The 12,121-nt window shown below is 33.4% G+C and overlaps 1 protein-coding gene across 1 annotated transcript; it reads right to left on the reverse strand.

Moving 5' to 3' along the window:
• Positions 1-570: 570 nt before the first annotated feature.
• On the reverse strand, positions 571-4,680 carry LOC124892734 (exportin-2-like). The gene is made up of 2 exons (XM_047403951.1): positions 3,683-4,680; positions 571-1,123 (listed from the first exon to the last, which is right to left on the reverse strand). The coding sequence occupies exon 1, from the start codon at positions 4,302-4,304 to the stop codon at positions 3,699-3,701; it is 606 nt and encodes a 201-aa protein (XP_047259907.1). The 5' UTR covers positions 4,305-4,680; the 3' UTR covers positions 571-1,123; positions 3,683-3,698.
• Between the last annotated feature and the right edge of the window lie 7,441 nt (positions 4,681-12,121).

Raw genomic sequence — 12,121 nt, forward strand, 5'->3', positions numbered from 1 at the left:
CACAATTAATGGAGATTAATGGAGAAGAAGAAAAAGAAGGAAGTAGAAGAAGAAACGAAGGAAGGAGATGGAAAATGAAGAAAAAAATGAAGAAGATGACAAATGAAGAAGATGAAATGAAGAAGATGGAAAATGAAGAAAAAAGAAAACTAAAATACAAAATTTAAAAAGTGGGTCCTTTTTATTACACGTAGCACATTTTAATTTGTTGGTTCAATTTTTTTTCATTCACGCGCTTTAGGCGCGTGTAGACACACAGGGTCAAAATTTTGGTCAAAATGGTGCATTTACAACGGTTTAGGTAAGATTCGTGGGGTAATAGGTCGAAAGTATATTTTAGGTGTCTTTTTAAAAATCTCGGCCAACATCAGCGTAATTATGTATTTACTCATTTGATAAGCTTCTATAGTAACATCACATACTAATTGCTATTAAATCCTTTCAGTCCTGTAAATTAAACACTAAAACACTGAGCACATTACCAATTCAGCTCTGTATATGTTTAATATTGAATGCAATGCGACTTGAAAATGAAGCATAGAGAATTGCTCTCTTGATCCAAAATCCAGATTTAGCAATTATTATATTCCATTGAAGATGCAATGAGCACAAAATTTAACAGCACAAGGCATCAAAATGACCATGACAACAGCTCAATCCCAAATGTTATAGGCGTTTGACCAATTCTTTTTTACTTGACCACATTAACATATCGAATCCTGAATGAAGCAAACCCATGACTAACTCCCATCATGACTAAGAGGACCGCATGCTCGGACACTCACCCACCACCCCCCACCCACCACCCAAAAAAGAAAAAGAAGACTCATTGACCAAAATGTCTGTGGCAATAGAGGCTAGAGGCCCGAATGCTCGGCCCCAAAAAAGAAAAAGAAGACCTACTGCCACTGTCGACAGGAAGATTGAAGAAGGAAAACTGGAAGCACAATGCCAATTCCACAACAGAAACAGACGACCTGCAAACTAGATCGACTGTTCGCTATCAGATAGACAAGAGCTACATGCTTCATCAGATCCATAAGCAGCATAATCAGAGACGTGCAAGGATGGGAAAAAACAGATTTCGGAGTACCCAACGAACTGATCTTCTTGACCACAGGTCCTGAGAGTTCAACCAGCGAATCATTAGGTTAAACACATAGAAGTTCAAACAGAGGTCAGACAACAGATTCAGACCTTAAGAAGCAAAGCATAGCCCGAAACAGAATAAAGAAACCAAAACATGAGAGGAGATGGGTAAATGCAACTACGAGACAAAATTTGACAACAAAGGTAAATACTAGGATGTCAATTATTTTGAACCGAAAACCTCTGAGCTCTCAACCCACTTCATGGATCACTATACCACATCCTTAGATACAGAAAATTGTTTTTCTAAATAAGAATATATTTTTCAAAACTTTTAATCAACCGAACGTGGAAATATCGATTGCAAGTTCTGCTGGATAAATAAATATTGTGTTCAATTATTCACAAGTTCAACCAAATAAGACACACACCACCAATTGAAGCCAAACAACTTCAATTGTCATACGACACAACAACAACAACAACATACCCAGTAAAATCCCACACGTGGGATCTGGGGAGGGTAGGATGTACACATACCTTATCGCTAAGGGGTATAGAGGCTCTTTCTGATAGAAAGAATATGTGACTACAAAATTTTGAAGAATATGATGCCTGGAAGTTGCATATGATTTCGTGCAGCATAATGACGTGACAATAAACAAAGATACAAACACCAGAACTGAGCTAGACCATCAAATGTGACATGTTGCCCAGTATCTAATCGATATCAAGAAATAGACTCTAGTTACTCGGAGTCATGCCAGGACATCTACTTAATATAAGCTCATGAATCATGCATTGGCTTAATAAAAACAGACAAACACAGTATCTGCACTACACACGTGAATCCTGATACTTCCTCGAACAAATATTTGTAGTTGAAGTTGTTGATTTTTTTGCTGTGATAAATGTAGGAAATGTTCCAACACACAAGAAAACTAAACAATATGCAGCCATAAAGTAATGTCAGTATATACCGATATAAATGCACTGTGAGATAAGGTTATGCAAAGAACTTAGGCAAGTTTAGTCAGTGGAAAAATGCAAAGATCATTAAAGCATCACATTTCTGATTGGCAGAAGCAGCAATAAGGTTCATATTTGACACCTGCAAACAGGATAACAAGACGCAAAACTAAGACTGGTGGAAGCACGGACATTGCCAATTTAGAAGCTTCACATTCAGAGGAAATGAAAGGAATGTAGAAACTGAGATAGAACACAGAAGCTAGAAGCGCAACAACAAACAAACAAACAACAGAAGTCAACTTGGATCATTTTTTGAAAGACGAGGACCAAGTTAAACTAAGGCATAGAAAGGTCAGGCAGTGACTCAGGTGACAAGCATGCAGAAATGTGTCCTTAGCAGCTTGAGCGATATTTCAAGAAGTTGCCTACAGGTAACAAATCATGGACTAGTAACCAAACACTAAATATTTATCTTTTCACAAAGCATATTTAGAGTTACGTTTAGAGCTATTTATTTGTAAGTTTTCTGGGTGCAAACTGGTTTTTGTACAGGATTCAGAATCCTTATGGGATATGAGGAATTTCACAACATAACTACTGTTTTGACACACTAGCTTAGTGCATTTTCTAATACAACATCTTATTTTTTTTAATCCAATATCTTTTCATAAATCACTGAATGCTTTTCGGTGAGAAGATAAATTGTCTTTCCATCAGTTAAAAAAAAAAATTGTCTTTCAATTAAGTCACAAATCCTTATCAGACAACTTCCTATCTTCTGAATAAAGGACTATGTTTTCTACTATAAACCGAGAAGCATAGCTTTTTTAGCTTTCAAACTTGGTGGATAATGGACATGCCCCTCTGCCTTCTCCACTTAAATACTAGGTCTGCTCCACCAACCAAATTTCGAACTCATGATGTAAGCCTACGAAACATCCTGCGCTGTACTATCATTACCATAGAACCAAAGCCCTGGGACTGGAAAGGGCCTAAGTTCATCAGCATATGTAATAAAGAGCAACACTTCTCCTACACCTGTGGGCAAGCATCATGAATAAACTTAAACCGTAAAGGATGTCTGATATCAGCAACTTGGCGCAGAAAACTGTCATGCAGCTATACCAAAAAAAAAAGTACACATCCTACCCTTTTTTATAAGTTAAACTTTCTTTTTTTAGCACTTAATGTAATAACAGGACCAGAATCTAGACTCAATAAGCATTTCTTTGATCCAGTTTTAATTAAAAGTGCAGAGTAGGAAAAAAAATAAAAAGATGTCAGCTCAAACAACCTTCCTATAACTCTGATAAGTAGGTAATATCTGCATGCATATCTAATACTACATATATTCTAAATCAGTGACATGTGCATTATACGAATCAATCTTCCTTCAATTAGAGCAGCAAAAGAATAAATAATTGCTGACAATCTGAACGCTGGATTCTAAGCTAAACTGAATGAATCTTCACTTCAATGGGTCTAATAATCAAAGGGGTAACAGTCTCGACCAAACTCCAAACAGTACAATTAGATTCTGGTCCTATGAAACTGAGATGTATATTTATTCCACAACAAGGACAATTAAACAGAATCAAAAAGCACAAAGAAGAACGCATACCACCGCATGATTCTTCTCAAACTATTGAGAGATTATAGGAGCTGCAGAGCTGAAGAAGTGCTGCTTGATTTGCTGCCTCAAGATTTTCTCTAATAAGCTGTGGATATGTTCCAGGGGAAAGAGCAGCAAGATTCGCCAAGGAAGCCACCAAATATTGCTTTGGATAATTCACTTCCTTCAAAGGGTCCTCTTCTTTCTTCCCAGCATTATAAAGATGAACGAAAGTAGCATTATAACCCACAGTCTCCCCAAAGTCTGGAACATCTGGCTCCTCCAATACTCTCTCTTCCTCTGGTCTAGAGAGAAGAGTAACAAAACTGTTGAGCATTTTTCCCCGAACCTTGGAATCCAATAATGTTGAAGATTCACATATTAGTTTGGTTGAAGCAACTGAAGTCAGCTTGAGTTCAACAGATCCTGTGATTAGCTTGAGGTTAGGCACCCAAAATTGCTCCACAATGGTCTGAAATACACCCTTCGGAACAGCATTCATTGAAACCACGAGATTCTGTAACCCGTGCTTGACCAAGAAAAGAGACATAAATATCACAAGATTCTTCAGAAACTTCCCTTTTCTGCCCTGTTGCAGCCAATTAAAAAGTGAAACCCAAATGTGGCCCATAAAAGGTGATATTACATCATACCCAAGATTTTCAATAACCGCGTTGAGCACATAAAAACCTTGGTCATCTGTGCTGGGAGATGAAATCAGTGTACAGAAAATACCCAAAACATTAGAAAGCCTACCCTACTGGTTAAGCTCATGGGGTGCCTTCCGACAAGAGCTGGAACATTTGCGGACTTTTTCTATCAATCAGGTAAAAGGAGAATCTCAAAAATGTGCACGTAGTTCTCAGATACAGGAGGTCTATTCAACTCAACAAGCTGAGATGCATAAGGAAAGAATTAAAAATGAAGGGAAATAGTAGAGAGAAGGTGAGTGCACTCAAAAAAAAAGATAAAAAAGGAAAGCGTGCTCAAAACGAGGAAAGCCTACTAAATATTTTTTTAAAAATTTTTTTTATGTGTTTATATTGAGAAACACATCTCTACTTAGATAGTGAGACAAGAATAAAGAGGTGTCTCGTATCGTCGCTGCTTCAGCTTTGAATTTGAATTTGAATTTATTAAATGATCGATGAGATTAATTTTTTAGTTTAATTTTATTTAAGACTTGAAAAACAAGTGAAATTTAATCCAAAAAATTCAATAGAAATGTTTTTCTGTATATGCGGGCACATTTCGGACACCATGCAAATGCATGCATAACGCACCTCGAGGGGATGCGACCCTTCGAGATAAAAGACACATTGTTTTGCGCAAAAGGGTGATCTGCGCGTGCATCGGGCAACCTGCGGACGCAGGGGCAGTGCAGAAAGCTATTGGAATCTGCACAATGTCACCTGCGGCCGCAGTTCCAGCACAGACTGGACGCAGGTGACGTTACTGTACAAAAATGGTGCTTTTTTTTCAGAACCAATGCTTCCTTTCCGAAAACGAGACCTTATGACTATAAATATTTGACATATTCCTCAGGTAAATAAATGATTTTTTATCGCTAAAAACATTATTTATTTTCTAAAAACTCATTGTGATCATCTCCTATTGAGTGAGTTCGAGGAATCCGATAGTTTGACGTACCGCTACTGTCGGATTATAAGTCATTTTATCATGGGAGAAAAATTCCACAACCTCAAATACTTTAGAAAAATTATTTCCTTAAGGACACTCCTTGAGTTCGGAGGACTTGACTTTAATTTTTTGTTTCGATCTTATTTCTTAACTATAACACAATTCTTTGATAGGTCATTTTTAAAATTGTGTTAAATTTATTGAAACTTCAAGTTGTTCTTCACAAGTTTGGTCTTAAACTTAGTTGAAATTTATACAAAATAACATATAGATTACTGTACTACCCGTGACAACAAGAATTCACTCACATCATAGCTAAAGATCATCTGGAGGCTAGGGAAAAGGCTTCCTTCAAAAGCAGATATAAGAGTTCATTGCCATGTGCAGATGAAGTTTCCCTACGATCATCATTCAAAACATTCGATATATGCCTCTTGTCATATTTTCCAGAGTTGCTAGCCTATCTGCTAGTTAATTTATACTCTATGAATTTGAGAAATCATTGTATTATCTAGTTGTTGGATCAGGTACCCACAAATCAATAACTACAGATATGTTCGTCGCCTCCAAATCATGACACAAAATTAAGGCTCCAACAAAGTTAGTGAAAATGGTCACTTATACTTGCACTACACATCATGCTAGCACGACCCCAATATATATTATAAAAGAATGAACTATTTTTTTTTTTAATTCATTTAAAATAATAATTACTTTTTTTTGATAATATTTTAATTTTTACATGACATATTTAGAATCACAAGATTAAAGAGCATTTTGATACATTTGACACAACTTTAATATAAGGCCACAAGATTCAATTTTTTTTTTTTAAAACTTGTGCCAAGTCAAAGTAGGTTATTCTTTTTTAAACAAAGGAAGTATTTTTGTATTAATTTATGTGACATAAATATAATTTAGATAATCGATCATTAAAATAATTTAAATTTTTAATGATTTATAATACTTTTTCTTCTATTATAATTTAAGTCACTGATATATGTTCGAGAGTCAACGAATATTTTATATCTTTTATATTTTTAAGTTGTTAAAATATGTGATTTATAATGCTTTTAGCATAAATTTTTAATAAGATATTAATACTCTCTCAGTTTCAGTTTACGTTTCTTTTCATTTTTAACTAATATATGTTACTTTATGTCTTCCTCTGATCCATCATAATTTCTGTGACACTAATATAATTTCAATAGTCAAACAAATATTTTATGTTGACATATCATCTTGTGTGTATTTTATTTTTTTATGAAATATTATTGATTTTTTAATTCTTAGATGACCATAAAAATTAATTAGGGTGGTACAATAAAATTACAATTGAAATAATGAAGCAGACATGTCTTAAATAACTTATAACAACTAATTAGAAGTGATAAAATAAAATTATTATACAAAATACATATGAAAAAAATTTAAATGGATCTTATATAAGACATCTAATTAATTTAAAACATCAAGAGTTAATTTATCATTTTAAATTTAATTTATTTTTTATTAATATTATTAATTTGTTAATACTTAAATGACTTATAATAATTAATTAGGAATGATATAGTAAAATTTCGATTAAAACAACTGAAGAAGGTAGTACAAAATTTATTATTTTATTTCTATTTTTATCTTTTTGTTTAAATTAATTACCGGTGATATAATAAAATCACGATTGAAACAACGAAGCTGACATGCCCTAGTTGACTTATAACAATGATATAATGAAATTATTATAAAAATACTTGCGAAAATTTGTAAATAGGTCTCATATAAGACATCAAGTAGAAATAAAATGTCAACAATTAATTTATCATTTTATATTCAATTTATCATTTTTGTTGAATATTAGTATTAATTTTATACTTAGATGACTTATAATGATTAATTAGGGGTCATATAGTAAAATAACGATTGAATCAACTGAAGCAAGCAATATAAGCAGGCATGTTGAAGACGTGCCTGCTTATTGCCCTTAATAAGTAAATAGAATTTATTATAATAACTTGGGGAAAAGGGTTAAATTTACCCTTCTATTTTAGAAAATTATCTAAATATATCATTTATCATATTTTAGGATCAAATATGTCTCCGTTGTCATACTTTGGGGGATTTACCTCTTCACTTTGAAAAATTAGCTAAATATATACTTCGTCATACTTTGAGTCAAATTTTCTCTTGATGTCATGTTTTGGGGTTAAATTTACTTTCGTTATTAAGAAACTTTTTATATGTATGCTTTTCTTAATAGAAAAGCTCAAATCAACGTTAAATATCTCACTTTTTAAAAATAAAATACGCCATAATCTAACCTGACTGATTCAACTCAAGCCATAAAAAGACATAAATAAATATAGCCTCTTTTGTTTTATTGGTCAGATTTTTTCAACAAGATTAAGTCACTGGATATTTATCAGTGCATAGCTCATGGAAAATTGATATGCATCAGTGCAAATACAAAGATATATATCTTTCTCTCAATTCATGGATCTGCATCAATGTAGAGCTCATGAAAAATGACACGTGATGGTCAAATGCAATAGATTAGGCCAATTGGAATGATTGAGTTAAGAGGTCTCCCCATGTGCCAGTCGCGACATCTTTATATGCAAATTAGATCTATACAAATTTATCATCATGATATTCGCTCAAAAAATTTATTCACTAATTCTAGAATCTAGATGCATATAGAATTGCATATCAAATTTTGAAATTTGAACATAATCGAGCAAGAGTAGAACTTGTAATAGACATTTTCTCTAGTCCATGCTTCTACATTATCTCATTTCGTTTTACGTTTTCTTCATTTGTAAGCAACCTACCAACGTTGCAAGTTGAAAGAAAAGTACTTTTATTCATTGGAAAATTCGGCCAACAAACTTAAGGAGGGGTATATTTATTTGTAAATTTTTTTTGGCTGGATCGGGCAAATTAGATTAGACTGTGATTTATTTTTAAAAAATTGAACAATTTAACGTTGATATGAGGTTTTCTATTAAAGGAAAGATACAACTGAAAAACTACTTAACAATGAAGGTAAATATGACCCCAATGTATGAAATTAGGGTAAATCTGACCTCAAAGTATGCCGAAGCCGAAGGGTATATTTAATTAATTTTTTAAAGTAAAGGGGTAAATTTGACCCCAAATATAATAACAAAGGTAAATTTGGCCCTAAAATATGATGAAAGGTATATTTAATTAATTTTTTGAAGTATAGGATAAATTTGACCCTTTTCCCTAATAACATTTTAAAGTCCAACATCCTACTAGACATATTTAAAATTTAAACAACAAAATTTAAAATATATGTTATAAAAATATTTAGAATATTATATAAATCTTCAGTTTAATATTATAAAATTTAAAAGTTCCTTTAACTTTTTTTATACTTCTTGCCCATGTCAAAATTAAGTGTTTGTTTGAGATAGTATTTTTTTTTTTTTGAAAAATATATGGTTTGATTAACTTGCAAAAGTGCTCAAGGAAAACTGTTTGAATCATGAAATTTTTGCTTTTCAAAATAGAGACCATGCTACGGCCCGAATTTGGGACCGTCGTGACACCTATTCCATCCTTCGTGATAGGTAAGACAAAAATCTAATTCCAAGAAAAACATCTCAAACTCATAGAAGCGGAAGAAAAATAAGAATATAAACAATCTTGAATAATCTCATAAGTAGATTAATAGACTAGTAAAATCAATTCGTAGATAATCTCAAGTCTGAAAGTCACTAATACAAGCCACTAAAACATAGAAACAAAAGAAAGTTCGAGTCTTTCAAAATGTGGAAAATGCATAAGAATAAGGTTGAAGGAGATTTCAGTAGTCTCTCAAGCCAGTAGCAGTTACCTCAAATCTCCAATGATGCTAGCAAAGAAGGAACCATAGGAATTAATATCCACTGGTCATCGAATATGTACCTGCACGTTGGGTGCATAAAAAGTAAGAGTGAGTACGGAACCACGTGTACTCAGCAAGCATCGTCGACCGATCCTAATTCAAAGTGGTGACAAGCGACACCACGTAAATCATCTAAAAACAAACATACAATCTGCACTCAGAAAAACCACCTTAATCTAACTGAATAGTCATGTTTAACAGTCATAAGGATATCATAACACAATTCATAAATTTCTTAATCCAGTGAGATAAATAACACATATAAAATAAGTACAAGGTCAACAAATCCACTTTAACCAATCTGAAACAAATGAATCAATCCAATGTGATGTAATGCAATGCAATGCATATGTTGTGTACACACCTACCTAGCAATGACTTCAAGGTCAGGACCTATGGGGGACTCACAAGGTCCATGTACTGTGCAGGTGTGCACTCTGATTTTAATAAATATACTGTGTGGGCCTACACTCTGATCCTAATAAATATATATAATATTATGTAGGTGTGCACTCCGATCTCCATAAATATATATATTGTGCAGGCTGCACTCCGATCCCAATAAATATACTATGCAAGCGCGCACTCAGATCCTAATAAATATATATAATATTGTGCAGACGTGCACTCCGATCTCAATAAATATATATAATATTGTACAAGTGTGCACTCCGATCCCATATGAAATGCAATGCATGCTGTGCAGGCGTGCAACTTCGACCCTAAATCATCAATAAAGTCAAGCAGAGCACTTCGTGTCTTAAACACGATCAGATATCAATTTCAAAGTCAACTCACCTTATCATGCAAGAGTATTCTCAAAACAGTTCAAACATACAATTAACTTATTTTATCCCCTCAAACAATACCGGTACCTGCATAGATGCTCGGCCCTCAATTCCATTATTCTCATTACACGTAACTAACAATTATTCAAATAAACACTTTGAAAAGAGTCTAAGGAAAGTCTCGACTTGCCTCAAATTGAAGCTCCAACGTCAACTTACAAACTCTCCCTTTCGTAAGACTTCTGAGTGATTGTATATATCCCATATGAGTATGTATGTCAAATTTCAACTAAAACGGATTATTATTTAAGCCTCTAATCAAGAATTCTCACTTTATTAATTATAGATCTAAAGCTTAAATTTATCAAAATAGTAATTAGTAATATCGTAGGAATATCTGCAGAAGCTTAAAGTGAAGAACAAACTAGGAATCTCAGGCCAATAAACAAAAACAGAAGAGAATTATCACTACAGAAGAGAATTATAATGAAAACAATGATTGGCCATTATTATTATTTTCATTTTCTGGTCATCGTTAGTCAAATTATAGGCCACTTTGACATTCTGGTCACCATGGCCTCAACCAGGTTATAATCCATGTTAACAACTAATCAATTTGTTACACTTCTTTTCCTATTCCAACATAACATATAATATTAAGAGCAATTGTATCTCACGTAAGTAGATAACAAAAGTCAGTTTGCAAGAGATTAAAATATTACTAAACTAATGCTATAAGGCCATCTTCAGAAACGATCCATGCCTTCACTCAATTATCAATTATTGGTGATCATTATATTTTTATTATACAAGATTAGATTAAATTACTAGTTCATCTTTATTCTACCAACTCACCCGCACTAATAGATTATTAGAACAAAGTTTCTTGCCTACCTTTTTAATTCATCCTTATGGCAGTATCACAGATGTAGCCGTAGCAATTAATTAACACGACAACTTACCTTGAACTGTTGAATTTTTTTTCCTTGAAGCTGCGATGAGAATTTGAAAAACAGAAACTGCAACTTGTGCCTCTCCTCCTACTAACTTCCTGATGATATTAATAAATATAGCAAACTCTTCCCACTAAAATCGCAAGAGTTAATAAAATATCAATTTGGTCCATAACTATAAAATAATGAGTAAAAATTACGAAATGGATTAAAATAGGATAGATTTATTAAATAAATTTGTAGGTGATACAAGTACGATCGCATAGATGGACTTATGAGGGCGTATGTTGGACCCGAGACTTGGTGTGTGCAAATGAAGTGCAAAGGATGGCCTGAAAAAGCTCCAAAATAGTCCACATTCTACACACCAAGGGCACCTAAAGTGAAGCATTTGACTAGGGGGTCTTTTGGACATTTCACACTATTTTTGTAACCTACTATAAATAGAATATGTTAGGTCATTTACTGCTGATATTTTGATAAATATGAAAGTGTAACACTTAGAAACATTTCTCTTGAGAGAAAGGCCCTCCTTGGCCGAAATTGTAACTAGGTTTCAACTTGAGTGTGGAATCACTCGTGTTGGATTCAAGCTTGAAAATGCTGGATGCTTGGGAGATCGAGTTCCCTCTTGTGCCAACGTAAGAGATAGGTGATTTGTTGTTTGTAGTGTTAAGGGTCCAAGAGTGGAATAAGCTCTTGGGTTCTTAAGATTATGCCTTCATATAGTCTATCTATCTATCCCTTTGTCTAGTGTAATCTTTGTTGATGTTTCTTGTGTTGTTGTAACCGTTGTTTATTGTTAGTGTAATCCTCTTGTTCTTCACGTGTTGATGTTGTTTTGGGTGTTATATACATCATTGAATCTTGTATTCTCCTTGTTGATAGTGAATTCGAGAGTGGTCTCCAAAAAGGTCCTCAAATTCTTAAGATTAGTGGACTACTTTGGAGTGTATTTTGATACTTTCTTGTTTTTATTATATCATTTGGTATCAGAGAATGACTTGATCTTGTTCCAACAAAATCAATCTCGGGCTCATAAACTTGAAAATAAAAAAAAATAAAAAAAATAAAAATTTCAGAAAAGGTGCAATCTGCCCGTGTTGTGTTCTTGACCAAGAATTCTGTTATTGTTGTGCCTTGACCGAGATTTTTT

This window comes from Capsicum annuum, unplaced genomic scaffold, assembly GCF_002878395.1.
Source record: "Capsicum annuum cultivar UCD-10X-F1 unplaced genomic scaffold, UCD10Xv1.1 ctg5021, whole genome shotgun sequence".
Lineage (NCBI taxonomy): Eukaryota > Viridiplantae > Streptophyta > Magnoliopsida > Solanales > Solanaceae > Capsicum > Capsicum annuum.

Coding starts and splice junctions, on each gene's coding strand:
- LOC124892734 (XM_047403951.1), bottom strand. CDS start 4,304: ATGGGCCACATTTGGGTTTCACTTTTTAATTGGCTGCAACAGGGCAGA.